The sequence below is a fragment of the Pararge aegeria genome, chromosome 2 (assembly GCF_905163445.1).
Source record: "Pararge aegeria chromosome 2, ilParAegt1.1, whole genome shotgun sequence".
In the NCBI taxonomy this organism is placed as follows: Eukaryota; Metazoa; Arthropoda; class Insecta; order Lepidoptera; family Nymphalidae; genus Pararge; species Pararge aegeria.
Window position 1 is genome coordinate 16,353,558 of NC_053181.1, and position 22,928 is coordinate 16,376,485.

General features: G+C 36.9%; 1 protein-coding gene across 2 annotated transcripts; it reads left to right on the plus strand.

Annotated features, from left to right (window-relative positions):
- The first annotated feature begins 211 nt into the window (after nt 1-211).
- LOC120629262 (DNA ligase 4-like) lies at nt 212-14,534 on the plus strand. 2 transcript variants are annotated; one of them, XM_039898147.1, is made up of 14 exons: nt 248-265; nt 3,592-3,773; nt 4,226-4,538; nt 5,101-5,276; nt 5,352-5,519; nt 6,104-6,299; nt 7,212-7,425; nt 8,522-8,648; nt 9,241-9,358; nt 9,730-9,923; nt 10,738-10,875; nt 11,113-11,374; nt 13,134-13,402; nt 14,076-14,534. In XM_039898147.1, the coding sequence occupies exons 2-14, from the start codon at nt 3,615-3,617 to the stop codon at nt 14,391-14,393; spliced, it is 2,652 nt and encodes an 883-aa protein (XP_039754081.1). In that variant the 5' UTR covers nt 248-265; nt 3,592-3,614; the 3' UTR covers nt 14,394-14,534. The 2 variants fall into 2 exon arrangements, with proteins under 2 accessions (XP_039754090.1, XP_039754081.1); XM_039898156.1 differs by lacking the exon at nt 3,592-3,773 and having other exon boundaries at nt 212-1,897.
- The last annotated feature ends 8,394 nt before the right edge of the window (nt 14,535-22,928 follow it).

Sequence of the window (22,928 nt, forward strand, 5' to 3'; positions counted from 1 at the left end):
CACGTTAAACAATAAAATATATTATAACGAATAATGAGGCTAAATCGCAGATTTTGCTTGGAAGAAAATCTGGCAAATCTAATCAAATCTGAACAAAATCTGTGGATTTTAGGACGTAATTCTCTCCTTGAATAGACTTGAATCCAAGGCCGTAAAATAAATTATACAAAACTGTTATACTGTCTCTATGGTAAGGGTTGATGGTTTGTGGTTGTGTTTATTTTTTTTATTGGTATTTACAATTCGTTTCTAAGAAAAAATAAAGGTAAATTGTTGATTTGTCACATAATCCTTTCCGCTCATTTAATTTGCAGTGAATGTCGATAATTGTTAATAACCAGATAATTAGTAGTAGGTGCACTTAGTTAAGAGGTTATGTCTTAATTTCAACAGTTTTGAAGAAAGTATGAATAACACTATGGCAGAAAGTCCCTTACCATCACAGTCACAGTCACAGTCACATGGAGATGAAGCGATGGATGTGGATGAAGAATTGACTAACAAATTTTTAAGTGGGGCAATGTCCTTCGCTGAGTATTCGAGTGAATGGTATCGCGCTGAAGACGAAGAAGACTTAGAAGAATTGAGAAGAACTGAAGATGACGACGACGAGTCAACACATTCAGTACAATTAGTGGGGAAAAGTTATCCAAGACGGCGGAGGCACACCCGATTGTCTGCAGCACTGGTGGGATTAATGGGTGAGGCTAATATTCGATTTGCGCGAGGAGACATGGACATGGCAGAACGTATGTGCCACGAAATCATAAAGCAACTGCCCACAGCTGCAGAACCTTACCAAACTTTAGCTCAAATATATGAACATGATGTTGATAAATCCTTACAGTTTTCCTTACTGGCTGCTCATCTGAGTCGCTCAGATGCTGAAGAATGGTGGAGACTTGCTGCTATATGTAAGCAGAGAGATGACAAAAAACAAGAAATGATCTGTTATACGCAAGCCATCAAAGCTGAGCCTCAGAACATTGAAGCGCACATGAAAAGACTTGACTTCTTAACAGTTTTGGAGGAAATGAAATATCCAATTAACAGTTTAAATGTTACTAGAGTAAGGTGTTATCACAAGATTGTCAGTTCATTACCATCAAGTGAAGGAGAAATAATAATGAAATATGCTAAACTGGCTGTGACTCTCTATCACTACAGTGAAGAAATAGAACGAGCTCACGAGGTAATGGCTACAGCATATGCAAAATGTTCGTCAATATTTACTATTGAAGATATTAACATTTACTTAGAGTTGCTGATTTCTGTAAAGCAGTATCATACTTGTATAGATGTCTTTGTGTCTAATGTAGGTGTTGAAATAGAAGCAGAGATACAAACTATTAAAAATGCTAACGGCGATATTGAAGAGCACACAAACTACTTAAGCTGTGTTATACCCAGTAAGATGGCTATAGATTTAAAGAGTAAACTATTAGTTTGCTTCATTCATTTGGGTTCTTTAAGCTTAGTGGAGACGCTGTTAAATGACTTCTTGAGTAACGATGTGGATAAAGCTGGAGACCTTTATATGGACATAGAGGAAGCGTTTTCTTCAGTGGGGCACTATGAAATGGCCATTCAATTACTTGAACCATTAGTGAAGAATACGAATTTTGATCTTGGAGCTGTTTGGCTAAAACATGCAGAATGCCTTCACCAACTAGGAAGAATAGATGATGCTGTTGAGTCTTATTACAAAGTTTTAAAACATGTTCCACAGCATCCTAATGCACGTAAAAAACTATTTTGCATACTTGAGAAAAAGGGATGTATCGAGGATGCATTGAATATTTTGCAGCAAGATTATAAATATGTTGTTAGTGCCAGTCTATTATATGAGCAATGTCAGGCCTTAAAAAAGTACAACAAACCATTGAAGTATTTGGAGGTTGGGGAAGCCTTGCTATCAAGAAATCTGACTAAGTTAAGACACCAAGAAGAGCTGAACATTGCTTGCAGAGTAAAGGGTGGTGTAGATCTTATTTTTAATTTTCGTACTATGAGAGGAGAGAACACTTATCACGAGGATGACTTACAATTTGAAGAGGAAAAAACCTTCAAATTATATCCAAAAGACGAATTTGCTTTGTTTAAGGAATTGGTCCAAATTGCCTGCCAACACAAATTATATCCCACAATGCAAAGAATAACTTATACAGGCCTGGTTTCAAAGTGTTTATCTGGTCACCGTTCTGAAGTTGAATTTAACTGCTTTCAAGCTTGCCTCTTGAATAATGATTTTCCTAATGCTCTTAGATTCATCAAAGAATATGCTGCAAAGTACCCAGGTCTGAAGACATATAACTTATTAAGTTATGTTATCAACTCTTTAGATGAAAATACACATGGTAAATTTTTATCGAGGCTCTTTCAAAGAGATTACAATATTGTAAAGAATCTTTTCTTAGGCAACAACTTCTTAATATCCGGCAGATATCTTGTAGCTCTTAAGTATTTTATGGAATACCATAACCAGTTAAGAGAACCTTTATCAGCTTTGTTAACAGCAGTTACGTTACTGGCAATGGCAGCGCAAAGGACAGTTGATAAGCACAACAACTTAATTTTACAAGGATTCGCATATTTGTTTACCTATAAACAACTTAGAAAGTGTGACCAGGAAGCATATTATAACATAGGCAGAGCTTATCAGATGTTAAATATTAACAATTTAGCTATTGAATATTATGAAAAAGCATTGAATTGCGGTCCTATTGCAACTTGTAGTAAGCATGGAGTCATAGATTTATCAAAAGAGATTGCTTATAACCTTTATGTATTGTATAAAGACCAATCACCAGACGTTGCTAGAAGATACATGATAAAATATTTAGTTATATAGTTAATACAAATAAACATATAAAATTGATGAAATTGTGTTTGAATGTACATACAAGATTTAGCCCTTTGTACAACATAATCCTTGCATAGACAAAATAGGAACTTAACATAAATATTGTTATTCAAAAAAACCGGCAAAATACGAGTCCGACTCGCACACGAAGGGTTCCGTACCATTATCTATAAAACGGCAAATAAATCAGGTCTGTTATATGGGGGCCCCCTTAAATACTTATTCTTTTCTGTTTTTTTAGTATTTATAATAAATACTAAGAAACAGAAAAGGCGTCACAAGTACATCATCTGTAAAAGTTTTAACTGTCTTACTATAACGATTCGAGAGATACAGCAGACGGACGGACAGCGGGGTCTTAGTAAAAGGGTTTTACCTATTAGGTGCGGAACCTTAAAAAAAAAAAGTTCTGACATCTTTTTTCTATTCTTCTCGACAAACTATAACTTGTAGTTATCGTTTAGAATATCGGTGAACACATTGAGCAATAATTAATACTATGCCTTTGCACCCTAGCACTAAGTACTATTAGTATAAGTAGTTTCCTTGTGTTTTTCCTATTGTCTTGTGTTGCAATAAAGTTTTTCTATTATACTATAGATCCAAAAAGTTCTGCTAATCTCAGATACTATTAATATATATTATATATAGGTATAGCCATATTTTCTTACAAAAGTTTCAATCCTACAAAATGTAGCTAATAAAAATAATTGTTAAATTATTTTTAGGCTGGACACGGAAATAAAACAATATGTTAACTATACCAGCAAATGAAATATTATTCGGCGACTTAAGCAATGTACTCGAACAAATACATAAGAAGAAGAAGCAAAGGACAGAGCAAGAAAAAAAATTAACGGAATTCGTGAATAATTTTAGTATCAGAGTGGCTAATACTGTGGGTGAAAAGGTAAGAATTTATCTCATCACCTTACTTAATATTATAAATTCGAAAGAGTATTTTTTATTTGTTTGTTTGTTCTTCCTTTACGACCTAATCTCCTAAACCTAATCTTTTTAGTTTTCCTAATCTTAAGGTTGCCTGGCACAGATCGCTAATTAGAGATAAAGCCGCCTTTTGTATCTTACTACATTCTTTGTGTTTTCCTTTCTATTTTTTTCTGAATGATGTGTACAAATAAAGAGTAAAAATTAAAAAAAAAATTCTCTATGTCAAAAAGCAGGAACTGGTTTTTTGACATAGAGTTGATTAAAAAGACGGAGAGTAAATTATGAATTTTGGAAAATTTGTTGGACTAAAGCGAAGGACGTATCCAAATCTTAACGTAACCTCCTGCGTGCGATCGTTATTGCACCTAAGATGCAGCTTGCCTTTATTATCTACTATTTTTTTTTTTTCAGATTTCTACTTTTTACCCAATTCTTAGATTACTGCTTCCCGATTGTGAACGTGAGAGGAGTGCATATAATTTGAAAGCTACCAAACTTGGTGCTTTATTGGTTAAAGTATTGTCGCTCAATAAACAGTCACAAGATGCCCAAAAGCTGTTAAACTTTCGTTCCGTCCATTCATCCTCAAACGAAAGCGATTTTGCCAGCGTAGCGTATTTCGTTTTGAATAATAGAGCCCAACAAACTACACCACAGTTAACAGTAGGCGCTGTTAATGAAATTTTAGACAAAATTGCCAAAGATGAAGTAGGAAATAAAGGACGTGAGTACTCAATTATTGTCATAAAAATATTCTCTGGATTATTTAGTACGTACAGTAGCGAATGTAAATAGGTTTACTTATTTAGTTAATATTGTTACAAAGAACCTTAAAACTAACAGCGTAAAGTTCATAATCACGCGTGAACGTAACGTGTAGGTACTTTCTGTGTTTATGTCGATTAAGTACCTACGCAACAATAAAAAAATTCCGATAATAGGTACAGTTCATAACGTTTCTAGAGCGTTCTTTTTGTTTTCGAGTAAAGAAGGTTCTCAGCCTCCAAAGCGGTATAAAATCGGGTGCCCGTCGCGACTAACTCAGCCTGCTCTGAGAGCGAGGCGACGTCGAACTAATTCTTTAGTGAAACAAGTGTCAAGTGTGAAATATGTGACCTTGGCTACATTTTGGACTACAATTGACCTGCGATTAGAAGTGTGTTCTTGAACTTATTATTGAGAAGATTAAAGTCTTTCAAGTGTCATTAGGTGTTCTTATTCCGAATCAACGAACGTACGTAACAATATTCTGGTCTTGATTAAGTAAAGTTACCCAATTGTTTCAGCTATCCTGGACGAGGCGTTTAGTTACGCGATAACAAAGTTAACACCTCAAGAGTTCAAATGGTTTCTGAGAATGATATTAAAAGATTTGAAACTCGGCATGAGTACACATCGCATATTGTCATGTTTCCATCCCGATGCCCCGGAGCTCTATCGAAACTGTAGCGATCTTCATAAGGTAAGATGAAGCGATGAAAGGTATGATATAAATATTAACTTTATACTTATACTAATGGCCGCTTAATTGTTCAAGGTTTGCGAAGAGCTAGATGATGGTGACACTCGACCATTAGAACTCGGCGTACAGTTGTTCTATGCAGTAAGGCCTATGCTGTCTGAAAGAATGGACGTTACTCATATACACCTCGCTCCTACTAACATGTACCATGTAGAAGATAAGTTCGATGGGGAAAGGTTTCAAGCAAGTATATTATTGAATGAATATTGGATCCATCAGGATCTTTTTTTTTGCCTATAAAACCGTTCCCTTAGGGCTGAGATGCACGCCACGATATAATTAGGTAGGTATGTCAACCATTTACTAGTCCTATTTTTACGAGAAAACTGACAGACATAATTATCTCATGGCGCACAGCTTAGCTCTATAGATATATATCATCACGCGTGGGAAGTCTGAGGAATAAAACAAGAAGATGCGTTTACAATTTGTCTACGTGATTTTCTATGTGTTCACTCATCAACTACTTTTTTCGCACAATACAAGTTGAAGAAACCAAAGCGTAGGATAACATGAAGAAAAACGTTTGAATAAAATAAATTTTAGAGTACATAGTTTGTTAAAATAAATTTTAGAGTCACGCCAAAATAAAGTTAGAAAATTGGTGTTTTGTACCGGTACGCCTCAGATAATTATAGCACTATAAGCCGTTGGTGTCACCATCCCGATCACCCAAATTGGAGCAGCCTCCGAGATCGTAACTCTTCGACTCATATATGAGCAGCATGCTCCATCTAATCATATGTTTGTTTTGCACCACCACACAGATGCATATGGACAACAATACTTTTGAGTATTATTCGAGAAAGGGTTTTGCTTATTCGAAGAAGTATGGCAAAACATTTGAATTTGGTATATTCACGCCAGATTTGAGGACTTGTTTTTCGTTGAATGCTCACAATTTCATACTTGACGGCGAAATGATGGGTTGGCATAAAGAAAACCAATGTTTTGGCTCTAAAGGTAAACTATCGTACCCAGTGGCGGATTTGCCCTTAGCCAAGTAGACCCGGACCTAGGGCGGCCAATCGTGACAAAAAAACACTGATAAGAAGAATTAGCTGGCATAGTTACTAAAAAATTAAAAGACTTTAGGGCTGGGTTGTTGGTTGGCCAGGTCTGCAAATCATCTACTGGTCGTACCTCTTTCTTATTCTTATAAAACTTCCTTTTCCTACTAGCTATATTCAATATATAGGCATTGGTAGTAGTAATAATATTAGTAGTAGTAACCTAGTTGGTATAACCTATTAATAATATTTTAATAACCCAGCCCATTTTTTGTTCCATCTTAAGAATTAGCTTTTACTTTCTGAAACGCTGGAAAACGTGGATTTATTGCTGAACTTATGATTAACAGATTGCAGTTATCGTTTTTTTTTTGCCTTATGTTACTTCCTCACAAATAACAATTAGAATGCATTGCGGTCTACGGAAATCGAACTTTTGGTCTTCGTACAGATCATTTGATTTAACAGTTGCGGCAGCTATTTACTGCTTGCGATTATAGATGGGAAGTCAATACCGGTGAGCAACTGTAAGAAAAGATACATAATATATATATTACGATATGTGAGTTTGCAGCTAGCGGCCAACATTATCGTTACCAACACCCCTTAAGCGTCCAATGATAAAAATATATCTTTCTAAGAGCGCCATACCTAGAATTGCTGCTTCCAGCTACCAAATTGAGACTGTCTGTCCAATTAGCTGCAGGTCGTCCCAACTGAACTTATCGGGACACGGTGTCAACTCAAGAACACGTCTGTCCTTACGACCATCGGTTCTCCACTTGTCACAAACAACACAAGTACAAGACAAACTTGTAACCTAATAAATAAAGAGATTAATGTTTGACAAAGTGGTTTGTTTTAGGGATGTCATACGATATAAAAAAGATAACGGAGCATTCATCATATCGAGCTTGTTACTGTGTGTTCGACATCCTTTATTACAATGGAAAATCGCTCGTCGGCCCTCCGGACAAGGGAGGCTTGCCACTTTGCGATAGACTCGAAATATTGGATACTCTCTTTACGGATGTGCCTGGAGTCATACAACATAGTAAACGTGAATTAGTAAAGGATGTGTAAGTATATATTATACTAGCTGTTGCCGGCAACTTCGTCTGCGTTTGTTTTTGTTTTTAGAAAGACATGTGGCATTCAATTCAGGTGTAATTCTACTGAAATTTTTAAGTTGTGTAGAAAAGTAAGTAAGTAATTATTTAAATCGGTTATCATTTGACGGCGTTATGTCGTTCCCTCTCCCAAAAGAACTGAGCTTAATTTCAGGATAAAAAGCATCCTACATTACTTCTAATACCTTCAGGAATATGTGTACAAATTTTCATGATGATCGGTTCAGTAGTTTTTGCGTGAAAGCTTAACAAACAAATTTACATTCACATTTATATATACATATATAAAAAAGTATTGAATGCGAATCCTGCCAGCTTGGATTGGCTGGTTCGTATTCTACATTTGAAAACGATGGCTGTTTTAGTTAAAAGTAAAATTACAAACAACCGTGTGATCAAACTTCAGAGTACAGATGTCATCACCCACCTCTTCCCGCGGGTGTCGTACGAGGTGACTCAAGGAATATAATGTAGAAAGGGAAATATAATAGAGAGAAGCAGCGTCTTCAGTGCTACCACCATCTGCTATCACCGCGGTGATTACATGCAAACCCTCCCGTTAGGAGAGGGGCCTTTATTCCAGCAGTGGACTTATTGTTCACCGACGGAATGTTGCCTGCCTGGCGGTTTTTTACAGGATATACTTGTGTGATTAGTGCTCAGGAACTTCATAATCTTGTCCTCTCGCGCCAATCTTTCACAGAACAGCGAGACGGTGAACGGTGGCATCCTTATGTGGTTGATATACAGGCAACACGCACGAAGCGCTTTTCATCTAAGTTTCTGATACGGACTGCTAAAGTTTGGAACGCTCTTCCGGCTTCGGTGTTTCCTTAACTATGAATGCTTGTAACTTGAATGCTTTCAAGGCAAGAATGAATAGGCATTTTCTAAGCAAGCGTGCCCCAACTTAGACCGCATCATTGCTTTACATCAGGCATGATATTTGTCAAGCGCAAGTCTATCAAGTATAAAAAAGAAAACTTGAAACAATAATTCTTAATTTAAAAGTAATCTTACACCATTAATGAGATTAATATCGTAGTTCAGATGTTATCAATGCCATAAATAAGGCTATCGACAACCAGGATGAGGGCGTTGTGCTAAAAGACGTGAACTCCTACTACATTCCCGCACAACGTAACGCTGGCTGGTTCAAGATTAAACCTGAGGTAAAACATATATATATTTCAAACTAGATCCACTTTTCTACAGTTAGTTCTAGTATGTTAGTACATGCAAGAAACACATCCGTCTAATTTACGTCCAAAATCCCTCAGTGCCTGTAGACAAAAGTTTCGAACAATTACCTGAAACGTGGTCGCTTACTATGGCCCTCATAAAAAGGCTCAAAGTTTCCAGTTTCCAGTTTTTGTTTGTGGAAGTCTCAAGGCGGCCGCGCCGGCAGACGTAGCGTTGGTTGACCCCCATCTAGGTGGACTGGCGACATCAAGCGAGTCGCTGGAAACAAGCAGTGGCGTGCATAGAGGGTATACAGGTGATATAAAATGAAGAAAATCGCCAGTACGAGCTATAAATACTCAAGGGTAGGCTTTCTATAACCCTTACAATGACTATGCTTAAGTTTTTTATAACTCTTACTAGAGATATTCTTAATTTTAAATCATCTGCATACCCTGTGCATACCCTCTATGCACGCCACTGGAAACAAGCGGCTCAGGACCGTGGAATTTGGCACTCTACAAAAGAGCTATCGATTGGTATTATTAATGAGTCCCCACCGACAAAGTTCTTTATATCCAGTACACAGAAGGTGCTATGACAGACTTGGATTTAGTTATAATCGGGGCTGAAGAATCGGAGAACAAAAGACAAGGCCCCGCTAAGAGTTTTTACGTTGCGTGTGCTGACGTTGAATCAGGTATGTATCCCGTTTGTGATATTGTAGTTTGCCCTAGTAAAAGAAACAGCCTTTTATGGACTCCCGATACTTCCCATACAAACTACTACAACAAGGAAACAATATAGGGTACCAGAAGTATTACATTGTCGTTGTTTTTGCTCTTTGCCCATCCACGTTACAGCGCAATTTCTTATTGAGTTGGATGCAAAAAAGTTTGTTAAGTTTGTGGCGGAAATAAACGAACCTACCGTAGAATTATTACGCGAAAACCATACCTACTTGCGGAATGGGAAACCCTTTTATTTTAAACCACAGTGCTACAGAATCCTCTTTGGATTGCTAGATCCACTCGCACAGCGCCAATGTTTGACTGTTTTCTCTCCAAAAAGGTGATAAACCCCAACGCTGGGTGTGCGTTGGCAGCGTGTCCAGCGGCGTCACTTACCAGGAAAAAGAACGCCTGTGCGCTCTATTAGAGAAGAACTGGCGAGTCTCGAAGCGCGCACCACCACCCCCCTGTCTGGACTTTAATAAGAAGAAGCCCGACTTCTGGATATTGCCTGAGCACTCTATTGCTTTACAAGTAGGTACTCCAAGATATTTGGTCATTCCTTTACGCTATGTCCCTCTTTAGCTACCTTCAAATACGGAGCAGGTTTTCAATTTGCATATAAATTGTTATAAGCTTAATAAAACAAACTACCCTGAACCTGAAAGTATGATCTATAATAATTAGAAAACCGACCATGCAATTCAGAAATCATCATCATCGTCGTCGTCATCAAATCGTTAACACAGGCGAAACTACATAGTCTCCAGCACCGACGAATGCCTTTTATCGGTATTTTACCGGATATACTTCAGTGAGTGTGCTCAGAAACTTCACAATCTTGTTCCCCGTTCTACCACAGAACAGCGAGACACCGGTGAGCGGTGGCATCCTTATGTGGTTGATGTTTTTTATCCACGTTTCTGATACGTACCGCTAAGACGTGGAACGCCCTCCCGGCAACTGTGTTTCCTGCCACGTATATTTGACTACCTTCAAGGCTAGAGTGAATAGGCTTTTTCTAGGCAAGCGTGCTCCATCCTAGACCTCATCATTGCTTTTTAACGGGCATGATTGTCGTCAAGCGCTGGCCTATCGTTAATAAAAAAAAATCATCATATCAATCCATTACAGGGCACGAGTCTCCTACCAAAATGAGAAGGGGTTAATTCAGATATACTACCTACTTAAAATTGAAATTTTTGTTTGCAACTAGCCCAGAGTTGAGAAATTGGTGTCGTCTACTTCCATGCAATCTGACAGCGCGTTAAGCCGTTCTCCGCATCTTCGCATTATGATGATGATTTTTCTGACCTACCAATTTTAATAATAAAGTTCAAATGGCTAGGTGCGAGCATCAGAACTGGTACGCGGCAAGGAATACGGTTCCTTCTACACTCTGCGCTTTCCACGCATAGAGCGTATTCGTGACGACAAACCTGTTGCTGAGGTTATGACACTGCAGCACTTTAACCAACTTACTTCCGTAAGTACCCACTTTAGAAATAGCCTACTCAGACGCTTCTGTATACTTTCTTATTATATACCAAACTCTTATGCGGTTTGGTATTGTATTAATCAAGAAAAGTATATTCTTAGTGTAAAAGCCCAATCCGTTTATCTTAACTCCTGAGCTACTTTTAGTTCTTTTGGTAATTCGATTGTATACACGTGTAATCGAATTACGAATTATTTTAAAGCGAATCCTCTAAACTTTCTCTAGACAAGGAGCCCAGTCATTAAATTGAGCACAAAGCGCATCAACGAGTCATCAAATGAGCCAGCTGAAAGGAAAATAAAAAAAACAAGCAAGACGCAGCAAGTGGCGGATAAATTCAGAACAAAACTGACTGACGATGTCGAGGTCATTTCGAAAGCTCTTCTGGGGCGAAAACTTTGCATACTGTCAGATGACGAAGACAGCAAAAAATCAGAGCTAGTTCGAATAATTCAGTCGCACGGTGGCAAACATGTTGAGAATAGTGGTGAGTTGTTGGTTTAGGTTCTTCTAATACTTAAATGCGTAGGTATTCGTTTTCTCATAACTCCTAAGAAGTTCATCAGGCTATCTCATTTGGTTCTCTAGCTGTGAGAAAATTGCTCTAGTGAGCAATTTTCTCACCGATAGTAATAATTATTTAATTTAAAATAGGTTTTGTTTAACCAAAATAGAAATAAATGATAGGATTAAATATTGTTTTCATATTATCATAGCTCAGGTTCGAAATAATTGAAGTTCTTTATTTAAACTGCTGGCGGAAAACACCTCATTATTACAAAAACAGGTCAGAATACTTTACTTTTTTATGTTTTTGTTTTTTCATTTGTACCTTTTAGGACAGGCAAGGAAGATTGACCATACAGACTAGCCGTTGTTAGTTTTTAGGTACCTATCTTAATTAACAGGTAGTGTTTGTAATAGTGTAGTGAAAGGGATAAGTCAAGAAACAGCAAATATTGTATGAAGTGGCGCGATAAAAAAAGAGTGAAATCCTCTCCAGAAATACCTCGTGTGATTACCGTACCCCACGACATTTAACAATCTACTAATACCTAAAAGCGTTCGTACAGAGTAACTTCATGATAAATATTGACGAGTTTATAAATTGCACTCAGTGGCGTGCACTCTATACATGCACAAAAACATTGCATACCCTAAAATTGGAATAAAGCTTGTATAGGAGGATGATTTTTTCCATTTAATGCAATTTTCCTGCATTGCACCGTACAGTTTTTCCTTTTTTCGCGGATTATAACAAATAAAGCTTAATGTCCATTCCTCCTACGTAAGTATATACCGATGGATCGCTACTGCAGGGTCTTGAATTTTCAGCGATAAAGAGGCTTCGTGCGACTCGATGCCCTTTACTAGGCTGGTCTAGCGACTGTCTAGTGTGAGTGCTTACGTACGACTCCCATTCTACTATGTGACACATTCATTGCAACTTAAAGTACGCAAATCTATAAGCGATGTTGGTACGATTTAAACCTGAAGATATTCCAAAAACACACTTCAACCCACACAGCTCTACTCTTCTAATTGCCCGTTAAGTATTTTTTATCAGGCCTATAATTACACGATTTTTTTAAATTTTGTATACACCTTCACATTCATGTACCTATATATATATATATACCTACACATATGTCTATAAATTGTATAATATATATATATATATATATATATCTTAATATATATAAATCTCCTGTCACGATGTTTGTCCGCGATGTTTAATTTAAAATCGGTTAAGTAGTTTAGGAGTCCCCTAAACTACTTAACCGATTTTAAATTAAATTGACACACCGTGAGCAGTCTGGTCCAACTTAAGAGATAGGATAGCTTAGATCTTTAATTATAGCCGCAATTTTATTTTATTGCAAATTATTTGTCTATAATTAATTGACAGTCACATGTTATATATATACTACTATACTCATTTAAGGCTTAGCGATACTGAATACTTTAAAAACAATATCAAACGCAGACGAAGTCGCGGGCAGCAGCTAGTATATATATATAGATATATTTTTTACTTCCCATAGTTTTTGGCAACACCCTCACTCGTTTTTCTCGCTCGGCCGAAGGTTGGCTGGTAGAAAATGCTTTAGCATTAAGTCCGCCTTTTGTAAACCGTTTTTTTGGTTGTGCGATAGTGTATGAATAATAAATAATTAGCGACCATCCAAATTGCTATCCATAGGCCCAAACTTATAATTATATCCTATTTCTTAAATATTTTTTAGGACCCGATACATGGTGTTGTGTGGCGGGTACTATCACAGTTAAAATTCGCAAACTGATAGCAATGCGAAGCGAAGATATTATCACTACTTCTTGGCTACGCTCTCTGCCTGCTTCCGAAGAATTATGCTCGCTATCTCCTTTAGATATGCTGTCTATAAAAGATGAGACTAAATTCAGCTTATGTTTGGAATACGACACGTTTGGGGACAGTTACAAGGAGGAATTAGACGAAAATACTTTGAGAAAATGTATGACCAAAATGGACAGGGTAAGTGATTTCTCTCCAGCACGGCTAGCACAGACAGGAAACGAAAACATTATACCTAGATTATATCCACTGAAAAAGGATATAACTGACATATCTACCTGCACGGGAATATGGAATAGGAGAAGTTTAGCTCCTTTTATTATTAGACATATATATTTAGATAATATTTCCACTTGTGCGCCAGTACTTTGATAGTTTATATAGCTGTAGGAGAAGATGATTTTTATCCGTTCCCCGGGGAGATAATTGTCCAGGAGACAATTTGCATGCTAGCCATGCAGCTCTTGCGTCAACGGTGAAGGAAAACATCGTGAGGAAACCTGCATACCTGAGAGTTCTCCATAATGTTCTCAAAGGCGTGTGAAATCGACCAATCCGCACTGGGCCAGCGTTGTGGACTACGGCCTAAACCCTTCCCATTGTGGGAGCAGACCCGTGCCCTGTAGTGGGTCGGTGATGGGATGATATGATCATGATGATTACACGTATATTTGGATATTATTTCAAATAAATGTGCCTAAGCTCCCAGAGTGGATAAAACTGTGGGAGGAACATTTTGTGCTTTCCCCGTTGAGAAAAATGTCCCCTGCCCGTCCTAGCCAGAACAGATAAGATCAAAAACTAAAACTCGACTTCTAGACTCAAAATATAGAGTTAATGTTTTTTTTTTCAGGAACTACCAATATATTTGACCACAAAAGAAATGGTAAAACTGGATAAGCAGCTATTTGGTGATAACAACCCTTATTCGTTCTTACGTGGTTGTACCTTACATGTCGCGGGCAATCCCCTGTACGAAACTTTAGCGCGAATGTATGGAGCTAGAGTTACCGGCACACCCCGTAATTCCACCCATGTGGTTGTACGAAGTGGGGCGAATACTAAAGATTTACAGGATATAAGTTCTAAAGCGAAAATAGTTACTGAAGACTGGTTAAAAGACTGTTACAAAGAAAAAGCGAAGATTTCAGAAACGCCGTATTTGTTATGAAATGATACCTACGAGTACATATATATATGAATTTGACGTAAATTCTAATTACTTATTTAATTAATCAAATATGTTGTAATAAGTATTTATGAAATCATGAATTGTATTATTTTACCAATAAATTACTTAGAAATATCTAAATGATTTGTTTTGCTTTTATCGTTAAACATTTTAAATTGATCAAAATGCTCACTTTCTTCTTCCTAATCTGGGCTCCTGAGGAGTCGAACTCCAGGCCTTCCTCAAGGACCTAGAGGGACTCCGGAGTCCCGAAATCCAAGTCCATGCTGCAATGTCACTTGGTGGTAAGTTATGGTGCAGTCTACGATGTTAGCGGGCTAACCTGTTCCGAGTATGGCAGTATACTTTATTACCCACAACCCAAATCTGATTCTATGCGACATCGTACCGGAACGATAAATCGTTTGGCGGCACGCCTTTGTCCGAACGGTGGTAACTAGCCACGGCCGAAGCCTCCCACTAAACAAAAGTGATATTCCGGGCCCGTTAATTACTAAACAAGCACCCCGAAGACAGTGTTCACCTAAAACTTCCATTCCTAGGCTACCTCGGAGTCCAATGATAATTATAGACTATCTTGCTTACCGATGAAGAATCCACCATTTCATGGCTTCAACACCGTCGCAAATAAAAACGGATGCTCAAAGCTTGGCGAATTCGCCCTGTGATTTGATAGCTTTGGTCATCAACACCGTCGCAAATAAAAACGGATGCTCAAAGCTTGGCGAATTCGCCCTGTGATTTGATAGCTTTGGTCATCAATAAGGTCATCGTTGACCACTACTAAATACTACCTAAGCATCTATAGATGTTTTTTTTATTAGTATTGTTTATTGTTGTTAGGTACACAAAACAGTTATAACTAAAAGTATGTATATCTAAATATAAGTAATAACATGTCTTTTTCTAAGCTACAACCCAAAGTATGTGTACACAACTTGGAATTAAATTAAACAAAAAGTAAAGATAAAATTAAAATTGAAACAAAAAAGAAACACTTAAAAAAATAATATATATATATATAATTTCCCTAAAGATTATGTGGAACAGTGCTTAATAATTTGATTTTTAAAAATATCCTTTTGTTAAAAATGACAATATTACGATTACTCGATACAAAATCATTATAAAGGCGGCACATGCGAACGATGGGATTGTAATAGGAAGTATTGTACTTTTAGACACTTAGGACCACGGGTATTAATTGAAGACCCAACCAAATTGGGTTGTGTTTTGTTTTACGCCATGGGTTACCTGTAAGAGATCGCTATGTAGCGATAAGGCCGCCAAATTGTCACCTTTGTGCTAAATTTTCATTAGCGATCTTTCTGTATGTTTTTGTGGTTTGCAATAAAAGTGTATTAATACATTCATACATACATCAAATGGCGATGTTAAGTAAAAAACTATCAGCTATAAACTATCCGACACGTTGTGGGGCATGCCAGGAAAACGTTAATCAAAGCTCAGCTCTTTGTCAATCAACCTGAGGCGTATTGTTAAGCCTCATGTACCTGCAACCACGACCTTCAGACTGGAACACAGCATTGCAACAATGCTGCTTCGCGGCAGAAATAAGCCATGCTTATTTCATACGATATTATTGTGACAGAGTTGATCCGGGGAAGTACAGTAGAACTTCCCCGGAGCAGCTCTGTCACAATAAGCTACACATAAAAACCTCGCCCTCGCCCTTTGACGACCTCCCAGGCGTCAAAGAAGACCTCACCGACAAACGGTGAGCGCTGTGAATTTAAGTGGGAGGTCCCGAGTTCGATTCCCGGTGCGGGCAGTTTGAGAATTTATATATACTTATTTTTTTTAACTGGTCTGGTTGGAGGCTTTGGCCGTGGCTAGTTACCACCTTACCGACAAAGACGTACTGCTAAGCAAATTAATGTTCTGGTGCGATGTCGCGTAGATACCTAATAGGGGTATGACTACCATACTTCCTAACAGGTAAGCCCGCCACCATCTTAGACTGCATCATCACTTACCACCAGGTGAGATTGCAGTCAAGGACTAACTTGTGAAATAGAAAAAAAATATAATTCCTACATCTATCTGGCATATAAAGACCTCTCGTATTACAATTACCACGGTTAAAGTACTCGGACATATATTTTACTGCGGCCAGCTTAGTAATTGAGAACGGTTAAATTAAAATGAATAAGGATCTGTGGGATCAAACGCGCTCGGCCGCGAAATGAACGCGAATCGTGCGCATCAACAATGCACGCAGCTGTGTATGAAAAGAGCAATGCGTATACTGCAGTAAATTATGCTCCATGAACAAACAATTAAACACACAAGTGGGATATTGTTCCTTGTGTTCGATACACTTTACACTTGTATCTAGGGTTGCCAGGTCGCTAAACTTAATAGCCGAACTGACCAGCAAGTTTTTAAGTATAAAAAAGTATACATACATCGCCATCTAGCCCCAAATTAAGCGTAGCTTGTGTTATGGGTACTAAGATGAGTGATGAATATTTTTATTAATTAAATACAGAAATACTTATAATATACATGTAAACACCCAGAAACTGAAAAACATTCATATTCATCACACAAACATTTCCAATTGTGGGAACCGAACCCACGGGCTTAGACTCAGAAAGCAGGGTCGCTGCCCACCGCGCCAATCGGTCGTCATAGTTTGGCCGGACTTTTGATTAAAAGGCCGGACGCCCTACATTATTGAAGATTTTGTATCTCAGTAATAGATAGATACGACAAAAATAAAGTTTGTGAAATGAAGCAGGCTTCTACGCAGTAAGATGCCTTCGTGGTAGTCACTACAGTTAGACAAACTTAACGTTTTAAAAATGCCACAAAAACCAGTCATTTAGATTTTTTTTTTGTTAACCTGGTTTTATATTTGTATGTGCAATAAAGACTTTTTCTTCTTCTTCTTCTTAGAAACTATATCTAAAAATTTATTTATACTGATAGAGTTAAAATTTTTGACATGTCATCGTCATCGTTAAGTATTTTTATTAGGATCATAGATTTGAATATTTACTGATTGAATTAAAAATATAATGTTACTATCGACTCACTGATTTGAAATATAGCTACACTTTGAAAGAGAGATAGAAAAAATTAAGACTCCATAGTAACGTTTGTCAATACTTGCTTGATGTTATAGGTACTCGTTAGTTCAGCTACCTAAGGGTAAATTGAAAATGAAACCAAACGCTGGGCAGAGGTCAGTGTAACCGGAGAGGTAATTGGCAATCGTCACTTGAGATCGGCTATCGTTTATCGTTACCAACATCGATCCTTCTGATGCTACAAAATTGTTATTTATTATTGCCATAAGGTAGGTATAATCAATGTTTTTAAACTTTGATATATTATTTACAGTAGGTAAGTAAGTACCTACTGTTAGTCAAAACAAAGCACATTTATCTTTGAATAAACTTTAAGAATATTTGGTACATGCATAAAAACACTGCATACCAAATTGAAATATAGCCCGTATGAGAGGACGATTTTCGCTATTTTATGCAACTTTCCTGCTGTAAGCATACCCTGGTAAGAAACCCAGTGTACGCCACTGTTGGTCTAGTGGGAGGCTACGTCCGTGGCCAGTTACCACCCTGGTTGAACCTATCGTCAGAGACATGCCGTTAAGGGATTTAGTGTTCCGGTACTATGTCGCGTAAAAACCGATTATGGGTAAATTTTTAATATAGCTGCCATACCCCTAACAGGTTAGCCCGTAACCATCTTAGACTGCATTATTTATTTATTTGTTCACTTTATATTGCAGAAGCAAAAAAAAATAGTTGGAAAATTCAAAAGTGCACGCCTCATAATGAATGATCATTACAATAAAATTGAGATTACTTATTTGTAAATTTGTTAAAGTATTTATCAAATAATAATTAAACTACCTCTAATTATACCGTGAAAAGTAATATTCGTCTACTTCTATTCGTCTAAATGCTGAAGCTTATAAAAAAAACCAACCCGATAAGTGAAGTTTTTCGCTCGTTATCGTGACCACAAGATACGGGATCCGCACATAGAGACACACGGACGTAGAAGACAGAACTTTTTTAAACAATTTTATAATTCGTTTAAATAATAAAAAGAGATTTTAAAATATCATGAGTGTTAAAAATAGTGTTTTTTCTCAACATTTGTTTATTTATATTCACTTATAAAAGCAATAAAGAATAAAAAAGTGACATTTTAAGAATTTTGGAGAATCACTCGGCGTGCGTAAACTGACAGTAATACCCTCCTCAACTCTTCGCTTATGAGGCGTGTAAATCGGTTAACAAACGGCGGATTTAATGCTCAAGCATTTTCTACCAGCCAAACTTCGGACGTGCGAGAAAAACGAGAATCATCACTTTGGTGAGATTGCAGTCAAGGACTAACTTGAATTTCAAATCAAAAAAATAATTTATGGTTAAACAGCAAGTTCGATTACAAAACAGGTGATATGTAAACGAATAAGTTAGTAATCTTCTTCTTAGGGTGCCGTCTCCTTACGAATCTCTACCTTGGACACCGCTGCTCTAAATAATGATTTGGTGCTCTTTCCAAACCATTGTCGTAGATTTTTGAGCCATGATATTCTTCTTCGGCCAGGCCTTCTTCTGCCTGCCACTTTACCTTGTACGATAAGCTGAAAAAGTTCATACTTTTTGGTGTTCCGCATCACATGACCAAAATATTCTAACTTTCTTTTTTTAATTTAGTAGTAAACAATTTAAATGGTGACTGGTGAGTTATTATGTTATTTTAATTAAGACGGGTTTAGGTCGTAGGTAGTCCACCGCGCTGGCTAAGTGTAGATTGGTAGAAGTCATAGAATAGCCACGCGCATGTGATAAAATTATAAAATACTTTTGAGACATGCAGGTTTGGATATTGGATAAAAGCAGGCGTTACTTTGCAGAAATCCATAATATATTATGAAAATTAAGCTTAATTTGCTATGGAGATGTTGACTTTACAATGAATACTTAATTGTTGACTTAACAATTATTCATTGTAAAGTCAACATTTCCTGAGGATGCTCTGGTTTCGGAGCGAAACGTGTAGAGGATACATTGCCGAGGATCTGTTTGGTGTGGAGTATACAGATTGAAGAAATTATAAATTACACCATACAGATTCTCCTGCTGTTCGCGGAGCATAGGAAATGAAGCTTAATTTTCATAACATGCATGTTTTCTTCATCGTTAAAGGGAGGTATTTTATTTCCATTAAAATGCACATAACTCCGCTCTGGTTTCTGATGTTTGGCTGTAAATAGACTCAACGCAGACCTTAGTGCTATCTGTGACTGGAGCAGATCTCATGGGTTATTGGTTAATGCCAGCAAGTCTCAGTCAATTATTTTGGGTAATTCTAGGCAAATTGCGACAGTGATTTTTTCTGGTATTCCGCAAGTCACTATTGATGGATCTCTGCTGCCTTATAGCAAAACTGTGAAAAACCTAGGCATTCTTATGGACAGCAGTTTATCTTGGAGGCCGCAAGTAGCCCATGTAAGCCAGAAAGTTTTTAGTGCCTTTGGGTCCTTAAAAAGATGGAAAAATCTCTTACCTATCAAGACTAAGATTTTATTAGCCCTTCTTCTTCCTATTTTAGATTATGCCGATGGGCTGGTTCGACTACAAAACTTATGCATAAGATTCATATTTGGTCTCAGGAAATATGATCACATCTCTGAGTATCGCAAAAAATTGAAGTGGCTTCCTATTAGGCATCGGCGTAATCTGCATGTCCTTTCAATCCTGTATTCTACTCTTTTTCATCCTTGGACACCACTTTACCTTAAACAACGCTTTCATTTCCTTTGCCCGTGTCCGTCTCAAGGATCTCAGCGTTCTGCTAGGGAGGTTATTCTCCGAATGATGAAATGTAAGTCTCAAAGTTACTCGGAATCCTTCACAATAAAAGCTGCAACGCTGTGGAATGCACTCCCTGACGATATTCGTCGATCTAAATCCTAGCTATTTTAATCTAATCTCTAATTATAGCTATTTTCAAAAGCCGTGTTAGACATCACTATTTGTCATTATAATTTTGTTGTTCGTATATATGTACTTATGTATCTATAGTAAATATATATAAATATTTGTTATTGTATATATATTTTTATTTATATCTTATTTTATTTATCTCTTTTTATAATTTATTATATTAGTTATTAGTAGTATGTACTTAAGTGTGTAAATTTATGTATTGTTTATTTTAATTGCGATTTCCCGTCTCTCATGTTTTATTGTGTACTATCATTAAGGTTACCTGGCAGAGATCACTTTTAGTGATAAGGTCGCCTTTTGCTTTTAATTTTTTGTTTAACTATATTCGTAATTTCTCCTTTATTACTCAATAAAGATTTTTAAATAAATAAAATAACTCCGATAAGTGTCCGATAACTCTAGATGAATGTTTGATCTAGTTCTCCCCTCGTCTTTTTACCATCGAACCGAGGATCTGCATCCCTACGTTGTTGATATTACCTACCACGGACACGTACGAAGCGCTTTGCATCTTCCTTTCGTATATGCACTGCAAGGATCTGGAATGCCCTTCCAGCTTCGTTTTTCCCTATAACTACAACATGAGTGTAAACACCTTCAAATCAAGAGTGAATAGGCATCTTCCAGGCAAGCGAGCTCTACTTTAGGCAGCATCATCACTTACCATCAGGTGTGATTACAGTCAAGCGTTCGTCTATAAAAATATATAAAAAATTAGCGTGCCGAGGGTCCCCCTGAAAGATTGAAAAGGAGATTTAGAGTTTGCTATTATATTTGTTTCTTTATTTTGTTATCATATTATAGTGATAGTAACCGTTACTAACGCAACGGATATGAACGTCCTCTATGAGTAACAGAATAGTTAACGTAACATTGTCTATAAGTATCTCACAATTTTTGCCTCGACCTGGAAAATAAACAGAACGTTGTGTTCCGAAGACGAACTTATTCCAATTCAAAAATGTTTTATTCATGTAGACTAGTGTTGCCCAAATGCAAGAACAAGACGAGACTTAGCCAGTCTTGGTCTTGGTCTTGCGCCAATACACCTGGTCTTGGTCTTGGTCTTGGTCTTGCGCTCCCAGTCTTGGTCTTGGTCTTGGTCTTGCAGCAAGAGTCTTGCAAGTCTTGCAATTACCTATTAGTCTATTACTATTTATTAAAGTTTACTTTAAATCTTAGAAAAACGTATTAGAATTGGAACATTGTGAGCTTGAATTAACATAGCCATAGTAAAGATCAAGCAGATTAATAAATAACTGAAGATTTGATAAGAAATTCGAAAAATCAACTGACCTATATGTCGTTTTCCATGGAAGTAACTGTTTCTTAATAAACATTTATGATTTATAAGCTTACATTTGCTAAAACATGTAAAAAAACAAATTAATTACAATAACTTGACTGTATTTTAAAGAACAATACTTATCTGTCTAGAAAGAGATTGAACCCTCAACTTATAAGAAATTTAATAAAAGAGTTTTACGATTTATCATTTATTTGAATAAAGCTGAAGAGTTCGTTTGTATGTTTGATGACAGAAGTTTTAAAATAAATAAATAAATCCTGAACGTCACTATACCTCCAAAGTTACTATTCCTCGTGGACGAAGTCGCGGGCACAGCTAGTAAATACTTACTCTCATCATCTCTCTCAGAGATATTCGAACACTTTTTTGCTATTTTTTCTTGTAAAAACTTAAGAAATATAATGACTAAATGTACAATAATAGTACCTAAGTAATTAGTTTAAAACCATATAAGTAATTAATATTATAATTACTTACTAGAATGAATTATTATGACATCTACTACCTATCCTCACCATTTTATCCTAATCATAATACTACTTGCGTGATCAGTATAATGTATTCATTTTCATTCTAAGCACTCTGAAACTTATTTATTCTTTGGAACACCTGTAGGTACTCTTAAAATTCGAAATTATTTTGCATGAATAGTGTCAAATGTTATGATTTCGGCGCGGCGGCAACGATTGTTTTAGATTTCAAAAGAAGCCGCCGGCGCGTGTATCATAACCATGTACTTCCGAAAAGCGGCAAATTTCTTTGAGAAGTAAGTACAAAACCTTTGATGCCGCATTATCAAAGTGCCGATGGTTAAAACATAACTATGCATGCACTCAGTTTGATTTTAATAGATATTTTTTTATTCGCTATGTTTATGGTATTAGTCGTAATGCGCATAGGTCCAGTTTTTCATATTCTTTGATATAGTTTTTTGCGTCTCATAGAATTCCTAAGCGTACCTACCTACCTATACACCGAACTGTTACACCTAACTACTCCGTGAAATAGCGCTAAGTCCTAGCTGCAAGACGCAAGAGTCTTGCAGGCTATGTCTTGTTCTTGCTCAAGTCTTGCACGGTCAGTCTTGGTCTTGCTAAAAATACGCGGTCTTGTTCTTGGTCTTGGTCTTGCAAAAACGCAAGAACAAGACCAAGACTGCAAGACCAAGACTGAATTTGGGCAACACTAATG